This window comes from Euprymna scolopes, chromosome 26 (assembly GCF_053919585.1).
Source record: "Euprymna scolopes isolate OS-2025 chromosome 26, ASM5391958v1, whole genome shotgun sequence".
NCBI classification, from domain to species: Eukaryota; Metazoa; Mollusca; class Cephalopoda; order Sepiida; family Sepiolidae; genus Euprymna; species Euprymna scolopes.
In genome coordinates, this window is record NC_136507.1 from 53757756 (window position 1) to 53773665 (window position 15910).

The window sequence follows — 15910 nt, forward strand, 5'->3', positions numbered from 1 at the left end:
CAATAATAATAATAATAATACTACTAATAATAATAACAGCAACAACAATACTACTACTACTACTAATAATAATAATAATAATAATTATTATTATTATTATTATTATTATTATTATTATTTAATTTTACTCTGTCTCCCCTTCATGACACACTTGACGCCCAACGAAAATTCTTGTTAAATACATTCCAATTCCGTCCAATGGTTTTGGGGCTCTAATTATTTATTTTTTAGCAGTAGTATCATCATCATCATCATCATCATCATCATCATCATCATCATCATCAGTAGCAGTAGTAGTAGTAGTAGCAGTAGTAAAAGGTTGACCTCTATTGAATAGTTGGCATTCATGGGTGCTCTATGCTCAATAGTTTGCTATTGCTTATTCATAATACGATAGTATTATGAATAAGCTCCCATAAGCTTATAAGAGCAGCGCAGCGGTAGTACTGTCAAAGTCGATTAATGTAGCGATGTCCTGTTTTGAGTGACATATCGGAAAGATATTTAATCCTTCAACTCCAATGACTCTGAAACAAAAACTGAATGTGTAAACTGAACATTGGACTGATGCTTATACGAAATAAACGTTCGAGAATTTATACATACACACACACACACACACACATATATATATATATATATATATATATATATATATATATATATATATATATATATATATATATATATATATATATCCAAATATATATATATGCAAATATCGATTGCATTGATAGTTTAGTAGAAAAAAAGCAAAAGTTCATGTTTCTATCTTCAATTTACATTCGAGTTGTTTGCGATGAAACTGAATCTCCCATTCGATTAGCATAGTGAGAATATACTAAAAACAACTACATACAAAAGCAGGATTAAATACAAAAACTGTGTACGATCTGAAAGGTTCCTCTGCGAGTTAACAACCAAATAAGGTCAGCAACAGGCTGATGCCACCCGAACCAGCATGCTCAAATTATAATAAACACAGCATCAAAACTTGTGGAAGAACCAAAACTTCAACGATGTCTTTAGACTAAACAGAACACTAAACTAGTAATCCTTGCTTTGCTTTCTATACTATAGTTGTGCTATGATAGGTTTGAGGTACCTGATAGAGTACAGCCCATTCTTTTTTAAAATAAAGATCCAGTATCATTTGGATTCTTCGGACTATTGTCCTTATTTGGAGTGTTATTTCACAACGTTTTGGGAGCAGCATACTCTCGTTCGGTCAGCCATAAATTGGTAGATTTATTATGTAATTTGCAATTGTATTTTTGAGTACCACCCGCATTGAGGATTGAACTTTCAAACCCCCAGAAAAGTATAACTTACAAATTAATTTTACCAAGTACTCTATCCATCACATCACTGGTCCTTCCGGAGTCAGAAATATGGCGACCCAGTTTCGACATTAATATAATTTTCTTGTGGACCAAACAACGTTAAAACTAACAAGAAAAGTCGTTAAATGAATAACTCGCCTGTTAAAACTTGAGAGAGAAAAGCGGCTTTTTTATCTGAATGAATACAAACAGCAAACCTGCTAGACACGGCTAAGACAGACACTTATACTTCCATTTAATGGTTGTAAGAAAGGGAAATAATTCAATTGTGTACTTTTATTTTAAACGATTTTTTTTACCAATTTTTGCTTCAGATTTATATGCTCGAAAGTCAGAATTGATATTTTCATTTGATATTCTGCTTGTTTCTTCCTAAGTTTAGAAAAGGCCAAATACAATTTTTGAAGGCCAGATTGCTTCCAAAATGGCCAAATTCGCGAAATCTGACTTTTAAAAGCCAATCTAGCTAAAACAAAAGAGGTCACTCTCATATCTTATATGTAAATGACCTCTTTTGTTTAGCCTCGTTTTATGATATTATAATGATATATGATCATTGTTTATAATGATGATATATGATCATTGTTTATAATGGTATATAATCATTGTTTATAATGATATATGATCATTGTTTATTATGATATATGATCAATGTTTATAATGATATATGATCATTATTTATAATGGTGTGAGAAAGGAACTCATAGTAATTTCCATGTGCAGCAATTCTTCACCGAAGAAACGTTACATAAACGTTACATAAAAATGAAACATTCCAAAGAAACAAGTCCAAATAAAAAGAACACTATCTGCAAATAGGTGTTGAACTGAAGAAGTAAATTAAAGATTGTCTCTTACAATGTGATTTTATTAATTGCATTGAACTATGTAGCACAATATTACTTTCTTAGTATTTATTAGTACTTATTAATTTATCTTATTTTGGCCAGTTTTATATTTAAAAAACAATGTGCACTGCTTACATTGAAATGTTAATAAACTCATATTTGCTGCGTGTTATTGTTTTTTCTGCCCCAAAAAAACTATTTTTGTGCTATTCAGAAAAATATCAGCTTCATCAAAACATATGCGTTGATTAATTGGAATTTGCTAGTCTTAGTCAAATGATTATCAAGTTTAAGTTAGAAATATAATCTTCATTAATCTGTGAGTTTTAAGTATTGACTAGCATTTTTGTTGATTTGCCAGATTTAGCTTTGACATTATATATTCGCTGATAAATCAAGCTTAAGTTGAAATAGCATTTTCATCGATCATGGAATAGCATTTTCATCAATTCATGTTAGGCTTAAGTTTGAAATAACATTTTTGTCGGTTTTCCCTCCAGACAAGCATGAAGCCAATTAATTTAATATAAGGGGCTAAAAATACTGCTTCAAGGTAAAAAAAAAAAAAACAACAAAAAAAACCTAAAAAACAAAAAAAAAAAAAAACCTAGTCAACAGTAAGTGTCATATGGATAGATGACGACACAGAAAATAGCAATTCTTCTCCCTTTGTCAGAAACATCGCTCATGGAATATGAAGTCTAAAGGATAAGTAAGGATAGCGTTACGAGGTTACAAAAATAACCCATCAATCCACTTTCTACTCTCCTTTGTCATATTTAAGTTAGACATTGTATTTTCGTCGATCTGTCAGACTTAACATGGAAATAGAATGTTTGTTTGTCTGGCAAGCTTAACTTTATAATAGTATTTTCATCAGTTTGTCAGGTTTAACATAAGATAGTGTTTTTGTCGAACTGTCAGGCTTAACATAGAAATAGTGTTTGCGTCGGTCTGGTACGTTAAATATGTACCGTAGTTTAGGGTAATTGCGCCAAGTCTGGGGTAATTGCGCCAACTAGCTAAAAATGCTCTTTTGGCAATCACGCATATAATGAGCACTTTTTTTTTAGTTGGCCCAATTACCCTCGCATTTGGCGCAATTACCCCAAAGTATGGTAGTAAGAATTATATTAGATAAATCTTTTGTAGATCTCAAACCTTCTAACTTCCAATCTCATAATCATAAGAGATTTCTTCGTCGAATTTGAAATCTGGTCAAAAATATTAAAGATCAATTGTATTTGCTAATTCGAACTTAATACGTTTTCCTATAGCTTATATCATATCCATAGGTAGCCGTATATAAGCATATAGGATACTTTCATCTAATACATGCATCTAATACATACATCTAATACATACATCTAATACATACATATAATACATACATCTAATACATGCATCTAATACATGCATCTAATACATACATCTAATACATACATCTAATGCATACATATAATACATACATCTAATACATACATCTAATACATACATCTAATACATACATCTAATACATGCATCTAATACATACATCTAATACATACATCTAATACATACATATAATACATACATCTAATACATACATATAATACATGCATCTAATACATACATTTAATACATACATCTAATACATACATCTAATACATACATATAATACATACATCTAATACATGCATCTAATACATGCATCTAATACATACATCTAATACATACATCTAATACATACATATAATACATACATCTAATACATGCATCTAATACATGCATCTAATACATACATCTAATACATACATCTAATACATACATCTAATACATACATCTAATACATACATCTAATACATACATCTAATACATACATCTAATACATACATCTAATACATACATCTAATACATGCATCTAATACATACATCTAATACATACATCTAATACATACATATAATACATACATCTAATACATACATATAATACATACATCTAATACATACATCTAATACATACATCTAATACATGCATCTAATACATACATCTAATACATACATCTAATACATACATATAATACATACATCTAATACATACATATAATACATACATCTAATACATACATATAATACATACATCCAATACATACATATAATACATACATCTAATACATACATATAATACATACATCTAATACATACATATAATACATACATCTAATACATGCATCTAATACATACATCTAATACATACATCTAATACATACATCTAATACATACATCTAATACATACATATAATACATACATCTAATACATGCATCTAATACATACATCTAATACATACATCTAATACATACATCTAATACATACATCTAATACATACATCTAATACATACATATAATACATACATCTAATACATACATCTAATACATGCATCTAATACATACATCTAATACATACATCTAATACATACATATAATACATGCATCTAATACATACATATAATACATACATCTAATACATACATATAATACATACATCCAATACATACATATAATACATACATCTAATACATACATATAATACATACATCTAATACATACATATAATACATACATCTAATACATGCATCTAATACATACATCTAATACATACATCTAATACATACATCTAATACATACATCTAATACATACATATAATACATACATCTAATACATGCATCTAATACATACATCTAATACATACATCTAATACATACATCTAATACATACATCTAATACATACATCTAATACATACATCTAATACATACATATAATACATACATCTAATACATACATCTAATACATGCATCTAATACATACATCTAATACATACATCTAATACATACATCTAATACATGCATCTAATACATACATCTAATACATACATCTAATACATACATCTAATACATACATCTAATACATGCATCTAATACAAACTGGAGTGCGACTATAATTACATGCGCGTGGTGCGTACGCTAGTCTGTTGTAAACATTCTGATAAGAACAGATAATCTGTTATTACTTTTACTAATTCTGTTTTTATGGTCAAAATGCGGTTAATACAATCGAAACTTGGCTAATCCGAGCTGAGTGGTAACCAATAAGTGCCCTATGTAGTCTACCATAACATTATAGGAGGGAGGAGGGTGGGGATATTATATCCCTTTGTGAAGATAGTAATTGGGAATTTTTCACTATAGACAACAAAATGAAAATTGACAAAAAAACAAAAACAAATATATAACAAATAAATGTTATCAAAGAAAAGATGTTAACTGGATAAGTTTTTAATGTTTAAACTCATTGTAAATACTACCAATAATCCACCTAATAAATGTCACAGTAACATTTAATAGGTGCGCTTCTACCAGTATTTAGTTTAATTTTCTATTTTTGAGAGATTTTCAGGATCCCATAGATGTGAAACTATCGTGTCGGACATTTGTTTTTCTTGTTCTCCCATAATCCTCAACAGTACTTTTTTTTTTTTCGAACTGAATAAACGGTTTAAAATAAGTTAAACACTAAAATGTTATTCAGCTTAGGTAGAATAGTAACTTATCTTGCATTTGATAACAATTATTTGTTTAACGATTCTGAAGTATAGGCGACCCTAAGTGCAACCGTATCGGTATCAAATGAAAATCTATCATGTTAAAATGTTCCGATTATCAAACCGGACTTCCTGTTTTAGTTTAAAATAAATAAGCAAATTGGCATGAAATAAAATATGTGAAAATTTTGAACAGGTTTTTATTTTATTTATTTATTTATTTATTTATTTAAATATATTTTCCAGATTTATTTTAAACTAAAACAGGAAGTCCGGTTTGATAATCGGAAATTTTCACATCGAGGCTAGGTTTTCAACTGACACAGATACGGTCGCACTTAGGGTCGCCTATACTTCTGAATCGCTATTTTTTTTTTTAATATTTGTTTATAACCCTTTTTTCGTTTTGTTGTCTATAATGAAAAAAATCCCCAGTTATTTAATATTTTCGTTTTGATATACAAACATAAAATGAAAAAAATATTTTTGAATACAAAGTAAGCATCGTATCGTTGGCATACTTCAGTTTGGAAAGACAATGGAGTGTAAACATGAGTACGTATGTGGAGCAGGCCTGTATCCATATAAAAGGTGATATCACGTGAATTAACTGTAAAGGGTCAACAAGGATGGAAAGACCAAGGAGGGGGAGCAGAAATCAGATTTTCACTGGAAGACTGTGGAGAGTACTAAGAGGTGGGGCTTATTGCCACCTCAATCCCAGTTAAGATTAGTGATTGTTGCAAGCAAGAAACCAATGGTAAGCGGCTGTTGCAACAAGACAAAGGTTATCAAAAGAAGTTGAGAGTAATGGAAATCTGGGGAAACTTGTTGTCACTGAGACTCCATGAACAACATCGGTTATTTTCAGTGATTAATCTTTAATGATGACCGGTTGTTGCGATAACTCAAATTAATTTGCAAATGGTATCGAAAGAGGTGGAGAATACTGGAAATCTGTGGAGGCTTGTTGTCATTCAGATTCCAGAGAACACCACAAGTTGTTCTCAAAGAGAATTCTTTGATAATGGCTTGTGTGAAAACTCATAGTGAGTGAATAATGATAATAATGCTGATCGACTCTACATAAAAAAAGAAAGACGGAGGAAGAGAACTGGGTTGTATAGAAGACTGTGTGAATGACACAAAATAAGAAATATAAAAATACATAATGCAGAACACAGAAAAATTAATCACCGCAGCAAGAGACAACAAAATACGAACAAGACAGAGAACAGAGAAGCAAGGGTGAAAACGATAAAAGAAAAATAGGAAGAGAATCACTACATAGACATTTCATAAGGATGACAAAAGATGAGACATATGAAAACGCGTGGACAAGGCCATAAAAAGGACACATAAATAGAGAAACTGAATCATTAATAACAGCTACACAAGATAACCCAATTAGAATCAAAGCAAAGATCGACAAGACAAAGAAAATAGCAAATCCAGACTCTATGGACAAAGAGATGAAACAATAAGTGAATGTACCTATTTACTATGCCTCCCCACGGGGCAGAGTTAGACACCAGGGTCGTTTTTTAACGTGGAGAAAAGGTACAAAAAATTAAAATTGTCTCAGTCGTGAAGGATTTCTCCTCCACCGAAAGAGAACAAGAAATGGAAGTGCAGCATCTGAAGAACAGATGGTATTTATTTGCTCCCCCACCGAGCAAATTAGGCACAAGGCCGATTTTTAATGTTAGGAGTGAAGGGAGGGGGAAGGGAAAAAGGGGACCAGCTCCCGAGAGGTGGGAAATGGGAGCTGGTTAAAGGTCAGGCATGTGGGGTTGCCCCCACATCTGGTCTTTGCTAGTCCTAGCTAGTCATAGCTTGCAGTATCTGCCGGAACAGATGGTATTTATTTGCTCCCCCACCGAGCAAATTAGGCACAAGGCCGATTTTTAATGTGAGGAGTGAAGGGAGGGGGAAGGGAAAAAGGGGACCAGCTCCCGAGAGGTGGGAAATGGGAGCTGGTTAATGGTCAGGCATGTGGGGTTGCCCCCACATCTGGTCTTTGCTAGTCATAGCTAGTCATAGCCTGCAGCATCTGCCGGAACAGATGGTATTTATTTGCTCCCCCACCGAGCAAATTAGGCACAAGGCCGATTTTTAATGTGAGGAGTGAAGGGAGGGGGAAGGGAAAAAGGGGACCAGCTCCCGAGAGGTGGGAAATGGGAGCTGGTTAATGGTCAGGCATGTGGGGTTGCCCCCACATCTGGTCTTTGCTAGTCATAGCTAGTCATAGCCTGCAGTATCTGCCGGAACAGATGGTATTTATTTGCTCCCCCACCGAGCAAATTAGGCACAAGGCCGATTTTTAATGTGAGGAGTGAAGGGGAAATGGGGACCAACTCCCCGGGGAGTAGGGCAGCTGGATAGTGACAATTGGTATGAAGGGTTGCCCCTACATTGACCAAGGTCTTATATGTGGGGTTTCCCCCACATATGGTCTTTGCTTGCAGTATCTGCCGGAACAGATGGTATTTATTTGCTCCCCCACCGAGCAAATTAGGCACAAGGCCGATTTTTAATGTGAGGAGTGAAGGGAGGGGGAAGGGAAAAAGGGGACCAGCTCCCGAGAGGTGGGAAATGGGAGCTGGTTAATGGTCAGGCATGTGGGGTTGCCCCCACATCTGGTCTTTGCTAGTCATAGCTAGTCCTAGCTAGTCATAGCTTGCAGTATCTGCCGGAACAGATGGTGTTTATTTGCTCCCCCACTGAGCAAATTAGGCACAAGGCCGTTTTTAATATGAGGTAAAAACCAGCTCCCCTAAAAGGGGTCACTCTGGTTACCAAAAATAATAATTGTCCCAGTATAGAGGGTTTCCCCTCCATTGACTGGTACAAATTATCTTAAGTGCAGCATCTGCCGGAACAGATGCTACACTTTGATCTTGTCCCGAAGGCCAAGAGCAAACTAGTCCAGTAAAGAATATAAGAATAGACACGATCAAGTGGGGAAAGCAATACACGAGGAACTATGCAAGCAGCTATTCCAGTAGACCACACGGTGAATATCAAAGGGGCGGAGAAGGAAAGCAAATCGACGGAATTGACTAGAGAGCTGAAAAAGATAAGGAAAACAAAGAAAGGCAACATAAAACCAATAATCCGAGAAGCCCTGGGAACAATCCTGAAAAACTTTGAAAAAAGATTGGGAAAAAAGATTGGAATCGGGAGGAGGATGGCTGAAAAGATACAACTGATAACAAGCGGCTGAAATAGTAAAGAAACCCGTTGAATGCAGAGACTAAAACACATGAACTACAAATGCTGATCGGGCATATAGAAACGACAACAGAAGTAAAACAAAATGATAGAGGAGCAGCACATGGAATCAAGAAAACTGTGTATAATTGTAGGTTTACACCCCCCTCCCCGAAAACTCGTAATTTCGGCATGAACTGGCACCACACCAAATAGTTGGGATGGGTTAATGAGGATGGAAAGACTGAGGAGAGAAAGCACTAATCAGACCTCCGCTGGATGAGTGCAAACAAGATTGAGATATTAGGAAGGCTGATTGTCACTTAAATTCCAGTGAAGATCAATGTTCGTTACTAGCGAGAAATCAATAGTAAACATCTGTTGTGATAATGCAAATATATTTGCAGTTATTGGAAGGCGTGGAGATTACTAGAAATCTGTGGAAACTTATTGTCACCTAGACTCCATGGAAGAAAAAACAACAAAACCACCACCATTAGCACCAACAATATATATATATAAAAAAATTAGAATGAAATCAAAGTAGAATAAATAGTGGGAGCAGTTATCACCTAACGAGTCATGGGTAGGTCTAGTATATATATATATATATATATATATATATATATATATATATATATATATATATATATATATATAGTTTACCCCCGGAATACGGCATGAAGAATTAGTAACAAAACACAGTACAGTATAAAATACACATACAAGCAATTAACATTATAAATAACACCGTATGGCGGGGCAAATACCGTAACCAGGGGCCGGAAAAACATCGTATTCCACATCGTAACTTGAAAAAAGAAAAGTATGCTATGACCATCGTATCCCGGGGTTCTACTGTATATATATATATATATATATATATATATATATATATATATATATATATATCATCATCATCATCATCATCATCATCATCATCAGGGACAGCGAGGTTGGTATTTAATCTAATTGAAGTGGTGAGCACTCAAAAAAAAAAAACAATCTTTTTTTAAATAATATTGATCGAGCGAAGAACAGTATTGATCCCCATTATTGGAATGACCCTCCACCACCATCACAGCCATAAATAAACGAACAAAAAAAACATAATATAAAATTCTGATTTAGACGATTGTGCTTTGGTCATCTTAATTTATACTCTATTTGTTTCCTGGAAACACGATAGTCATTTCCGATGCAGTTCACTTCATATTCTAGCCTTGTCCAGCTGTCCTTGTAATTAACAAAGTTTTATAATGTCATCCGATATCTAATGGATTGGTTTACTGTAATATCTTTTTTCCAAATTAGGTGTAGAGCATTATTTAAGAGTGACGGGACGCTACACAACGTAATGGAGATATTCTATCGGTATTTAGTATCAGATTGAATAGCAAAGCTCATCGACTACAAAGCAAGTAGAAACTGGTTTTCATTAATTTCATGAACTTCGGATTTTTACAGTCAAAGGAAATAATCTCGCGGCTTTTAATCATTTATCCGGATATGATTAAACCAGGACGACGAACAACGCACGTTCTGTACAAATCAAAGATTTGTAGTTTTTTTTTCAAACTATCCCTTAAAACCATATTATATATATATATATATATATATATATATATATATATATATATATATATATATATATGGTTGCCAAGAAACCCGACGCTGTCCGGGATTGAATCATAATCAACGATTGTTTCACACTCCCATATGTTTAATGTCATCGAATTCGGTAAAATCGCCCATTTTTCTATTAAATCAATGGATTGTCTGCTCTAGTTGGGGACCCATCTCGGTGCACCCGAAGGAAGTTTCACATGCCTCCCTGCAGTGATTTAGTTCACAATACATTGTACGCTACATTTCACTGTAGAGAACCTATTGTTGATTATATAAAATATTATTTTATATAATGGCTTGAATTAAAGATAAAATGCAAAAGTCAAATATCATGCGTCAGTCGTGCTCTAAACAGAAACATTCATTTCGAATCCACCCCTGTGATATCAAAGAATCTACTGTTGATTTTATATGTCAGGCCTTTCGGCTTGTTTGGTAAGAAAACTTCTCAAATGCACTTGTGATGTTAGGCTAAGTAAGGTGTTAACTTTGGTCAAACTCGTCTGTTCCTTCATTCATTAGATTATTTCGACTAGCGATTATTAATACTTATCGGAGACATTCCGATACAAAACCTATTTAAGAATACTGCCAGGCGCATAAAGTACATTCGTGCAAAATTTCATAAAAATCGGCTCTGCCGTTTTCAAATCCACAGGGAACACACACACACACACACACACACACACACACACACACACACACACACACACACACTCTCTCTCTCTTTCCCTCTCTCTCCCTTCCCCCCTCTCTCTCTTTCTCTCACACACACAAATATTTTATATATTATATATTAATTTAAATGTCAGTGTGATGCTGGTTATGTGGGACGGACTTATGTGCATTGACAGACTCGTATAAACCAGCACGTTCCATCAAAGATTAGACAGGGTAGGGCAGGATCTGTGAGTCTCCTTTCCTCTGCAAATTTAGATTCCGCTGTTGTGCCAATCAGTATAAAATAGAGTCGTATGAGATGCTTCATAGAGCGGATTCTAAAAATCATTTAAAAATTTTAGAATCTGTCTCTATCGCGATTCGTGAACCTTCTTTATACCGGCAGAAGGAATTGTTAAAAGCATTAAATCTCTTCAGGAAACGTTGACCACCCCCATCCCATCTGTTATTTTTTCCTTCCCTCGCGCTTTATACTCGCTTTATTAAATTGAATAATTTATTTTAATCGTCTTTTTGGCACCTAAAATATATAAAAGAACCCCTCGTTGCTCTTTATTTTCGACAGAAATATTATTTTCATTGCTATCGATTTTTCTCCCGATGAGATGATAGCCGAAAGAGCTCTAGAGAGGTTTCCGCTTATGCTCAAATATATATATATATATGTGTGTGTGTGTGTGTGTGTGTGTGTGTGTGTGTAATCGATGTCATATCCGCTGTCCATATCTGACGTTAATCAGTAGTCTTTTTAATTTTATTAATAATTTACGAGATTATAATCGGATATCTTCTCTGACATAAATATATATATATATATATATATATATATATATATATATATATATATATATAAATTACATTCTCTAAAAGAAGTAAAATTTTGACTGTTTATTTTTCCATTTTCCCTCAGACAGATCGCGTTTTAAAATAATAATAATAATAATAATAATAATAATAATAATAATAATAATAATAATAATAATAATAATAATAATGTAAAAAGATTTTCTTCCTCCGACGGGAATTGAAATTCGGAATTTTGTCTTAGCAGACTACCTTTGCGATTTGCTCACCAATGTGATTAATACACATATTACCAAATATGCTATACAAACGTTGCTGTGTAATCATATTAAATAATGTTCAGTTGATTGAAATCGCTTAGAGAGGAAATTAGCGATGAAATTCCTCTATAATATTAGTAAGCAAAACAAAACTTATTGATCGGATTAAATATGAAATTAGATTAAATCAATTAGAATAATTTTTGTTTTTAAGAACTTAAAACAATATGTGCTAAAACTCTTTCACTAACTGAACAGTTTTATGTACATTTTGTCAACAAAGCTATTAAGGTCAAAGAAATAGGAAAAAACTGGCTTTATTTTATATATAAGAAGACAACAGCACGGGCTAATATTTTTCAAAAACTCAATTTATCTAAATAAAACAATAAGAAATTTTTTTTTACTTATTATGAACCTAATATGGATCATGGATTTCCTTAACTATAAAAGGTGAGGTTGTTTAGAAATAGATGATAGCGTATTTGTTTCCCCCTAAAATGAATCGTTCTTTACTTCGTCCGTTCGGTGAATAAAATTAATGAGGATGATACAATAATGGCTAATTCTAATTGGCGTATTTAGTCGACACAGAGAGAAAAAAACTATTAATCATGAAAGTCAGGTGGAGAAACATCGGGCTACCAATAATTCAGCTTTAATTAGTAATTTCATATCTATGCTGATCAGCTCTCCCTTTCACTCTCTTTCTCTCTCCCCTTCTCTCTCTGTCTGTCTGTCTCTCTCTCTCTGTCTCTCCATCTCTGTCTGTCTGTCTGTCTGTCTCTCTCTCTGTCTTATTTAATGTATTTGTATAACCACGTTCGTACTTCACTTTAGTTAGATTTACCAACTGTGTAATGAGATCACACGGAATAATTGTAGAAGCATAGTAATGATTAAAAATTATATTCTTGATGGTAATGAGATGCTGGAATGCGACAGTAGTTTTTTGATAATTCCAAAGTTGAGAGTAAAATGGAAATATAAATATTTATTGTTTCTTTTTGTTTGAGTTCTATTGAGTTAAAGATTGAGTTATATTGAGTTAAGGATTCAGTCCTATTAAAGCAAGAATTGATTTCTATTAATTTTAGGATTGAGTTAACTTCATTAGGTTATCGATGAAGTTTTATTGAGTTTAGGATTGGGTTCTATTAAGTAAAATATTGAGTTATATTGCGTTAAGGATTTAGTAATATTAAGTTAAGGATTGAGTTCTATTTATTAAGGATTAGGTTATATTTAGTTAAGGATTCAATTCTATTAAAGTAAGGATTTAGTTCTATTAGGAATAGAGTCCTGTTGAGTTAAGGAGTGAAGTTCATTGAGTAAATAATTGAGTTATATTAATTTAAGGATTGAATTCTGTTGAGGTAAGGATTGAGTTTTATTGAGTTAAAGATAAGGTTTTATTGAATAAAGGATTGAGTTATGTTGAGTAAAGGATTGAGTTCTATTAATTAACGATAGCGTTTTATTAAGTTTAGTATTGAGTTATATTGAATTAAGGATTAACTTATATTAAGTTAAGGATTGAGTTATATTGAGTTAAGAATTGAGTTATATTAAGTTAAGGATTAGGTTATAATAAGTGAAATACTGAGTTATATACAGTTATGGATTTAGTTCTATTGAGTTAATGATTGAGTTCTATTGAGTTCAGGGTTGAGTTATATAAAGTTAAAAATTGAGCTTTTTTAAGTTAAGGATTAAGTTCTGGTGAGGTTAGGATTGACTTACATTAAGTTAAGGATTGAGTTATACTGAGTTAAGGATTGAGTTATATTAAGTTAAAGATTGAGTTATATTAAGTTAATGATTGTGTTTTATTGAATGAAAGAACAAGTTCTATTAAAGTAAGAATTGAATGCTATTAAGTTAAGAATTATGTTCTGTTGAGTTAAGGATTGAGTTATATTTAGTTAAGGATTGAGTTGTATTAACTTAAGAATTGGGTTCTATTGAATTAAGGATTGATTTTTATTGAGTTAAGGATTTGGGTTCTATTGAGTTAATTATTGAGTTATATTGAGTTAATGATTGAGTTCTATTAAGTTTAGGATTGAGTTCTATTGAGTTAAGGATTGAGTTCTTTGGAGTTAAGATTGAGTTTTATTAGGTTAAGGATTGAGCTTTATAGTTTAGGGTTGAGTTTTATAGTTTAGGGTTGAGTTATATTAAGTTAAGATTGAGTTGTATTAAGTTAAGGATTGTGTGGAGAAAAAATATAAAAATTATGGTCACTAACTCAGAGTAAGATTTAACAACGAAGTGAGCGAACGTTTGGCCTTCTTTCCCTAGTAGGTGCTGGGAAGCTGGCTGTATATTTTCTATTCGTCTTCCTAATTCTTTTTAGTCATACTCTTACAGAATTTTATCGTACAATTTTCATATAATAATCAATAAATATCATTATCCAATAAAATTTCTTCTTATTGTTACAAATGAGAAATTGAAATTGGAATCATATATATATATATATATATATATATATATATATATATATATATATATATATATATATATATAGTGTGTGTGTGTACATAATTCGAATTAAAACTGATTTATTTGTATTTAACATTTTCGTTATAACACTGCCCTTCTAAAAATTGGTAATAAAATTCAATAATATAAAATTGTCTTTTTTATTAAATGTAATTTCAGTTCTAAAAAAAAACACTTTCCAGATTAATATTATTGAAAACATTATTAACTATGATCGTTATGAATATTTGATCATAGTGCCAACCTTCAGAGAAACCGTGTTTTATTTTCTTCCTTGCCGAAATGTTTGTGTGAAAGGTCAAAGGTTAACGCTCAATTGTTATTTCAGGTCAAGCATGTTGCCTCAGAGCACAATGTAAGCGAACACGTGAACCAAATTTCCGAAGGCAAATATTGCATCTTCGGAAGAGTTGTCTTCATTCGGGTAAGAACTGCAAATCGACGACCCAAACTAACGAGTAAAGCAAAAAAGAATTACTGGATTCAGCCGTTGATTTCTTATGTTCGTATGTATGTGAATGGTTTGATACTAAATAGTTATATGCCGGGCTGAGAAATAGCTGATTATGATTGGTTGAATAAGATCACGTGTTAAAGAAAAGACAAAAAAGTGTGTGTGTGTGTGTGTGTGTGTGTGTGTGTGTTTGTGTGTGTGTGTGTGTATCTGTGTGTGCGCGCGCGCGTGTGTGTGAGAGAGTGACAGAGAGACAAAGAGAGACATAGAGACAGACAGGCACACAAACAGAGAAAATGGAGATAAATAACGCAGCCCATGTGTGGGGAGCGGAAAAGGGTGCATGATTGTGTTCTCTTCCGTTCAGCACTTTTTCTCAAAAGAGTTGTTGCTAGTTTCTCTTGATTCTAGCGTTAGTTTCATAAGTGCTCGACTGAGCCCCAATCTGTGTGTTTTTTCAGTAAAATAGTCACAATTGGAACTCATCTAGTTACAACTTTAATTTTTCTGTATTTAATGTAATGTATTGAACGGAACTTCCTTGAACAAAGTTTATTTCCTAGAACTTCCCATCTATTGAAGAAAATAGC

At 32.7% G+C, this 15910-nt stretch overlaps 1 protein-coding gene across 5 annotated transcripts in view; it reads left to right on the forward strand.

Moving 5' to 3' along the window:
* The window catches only part of LOC145248057 (uncharacterized), a 414772-nt gene that overhangs the window by 382174 nt on the left and 16688 nt on the right, over positions 1–15910 (forward strand). For 3 of the 5 annotated variants that reach the window (XM_080109811.1, XM_080109812.1, XM_080109810.1), the window contains exon 6: positions 15195–15290. The exons of the other annotated variants lie outside the window; for them this stretch is intronic. In XM_080109811.1, the coding sequence (XP_079965937.1) occupies positions 15195–15290 (96 nt within the window). The remainder of the gene's footprint in view (positions 1–15194; positions 15291–15910) is intronic. 5 annotated transcript variants of the gene reach the window in all.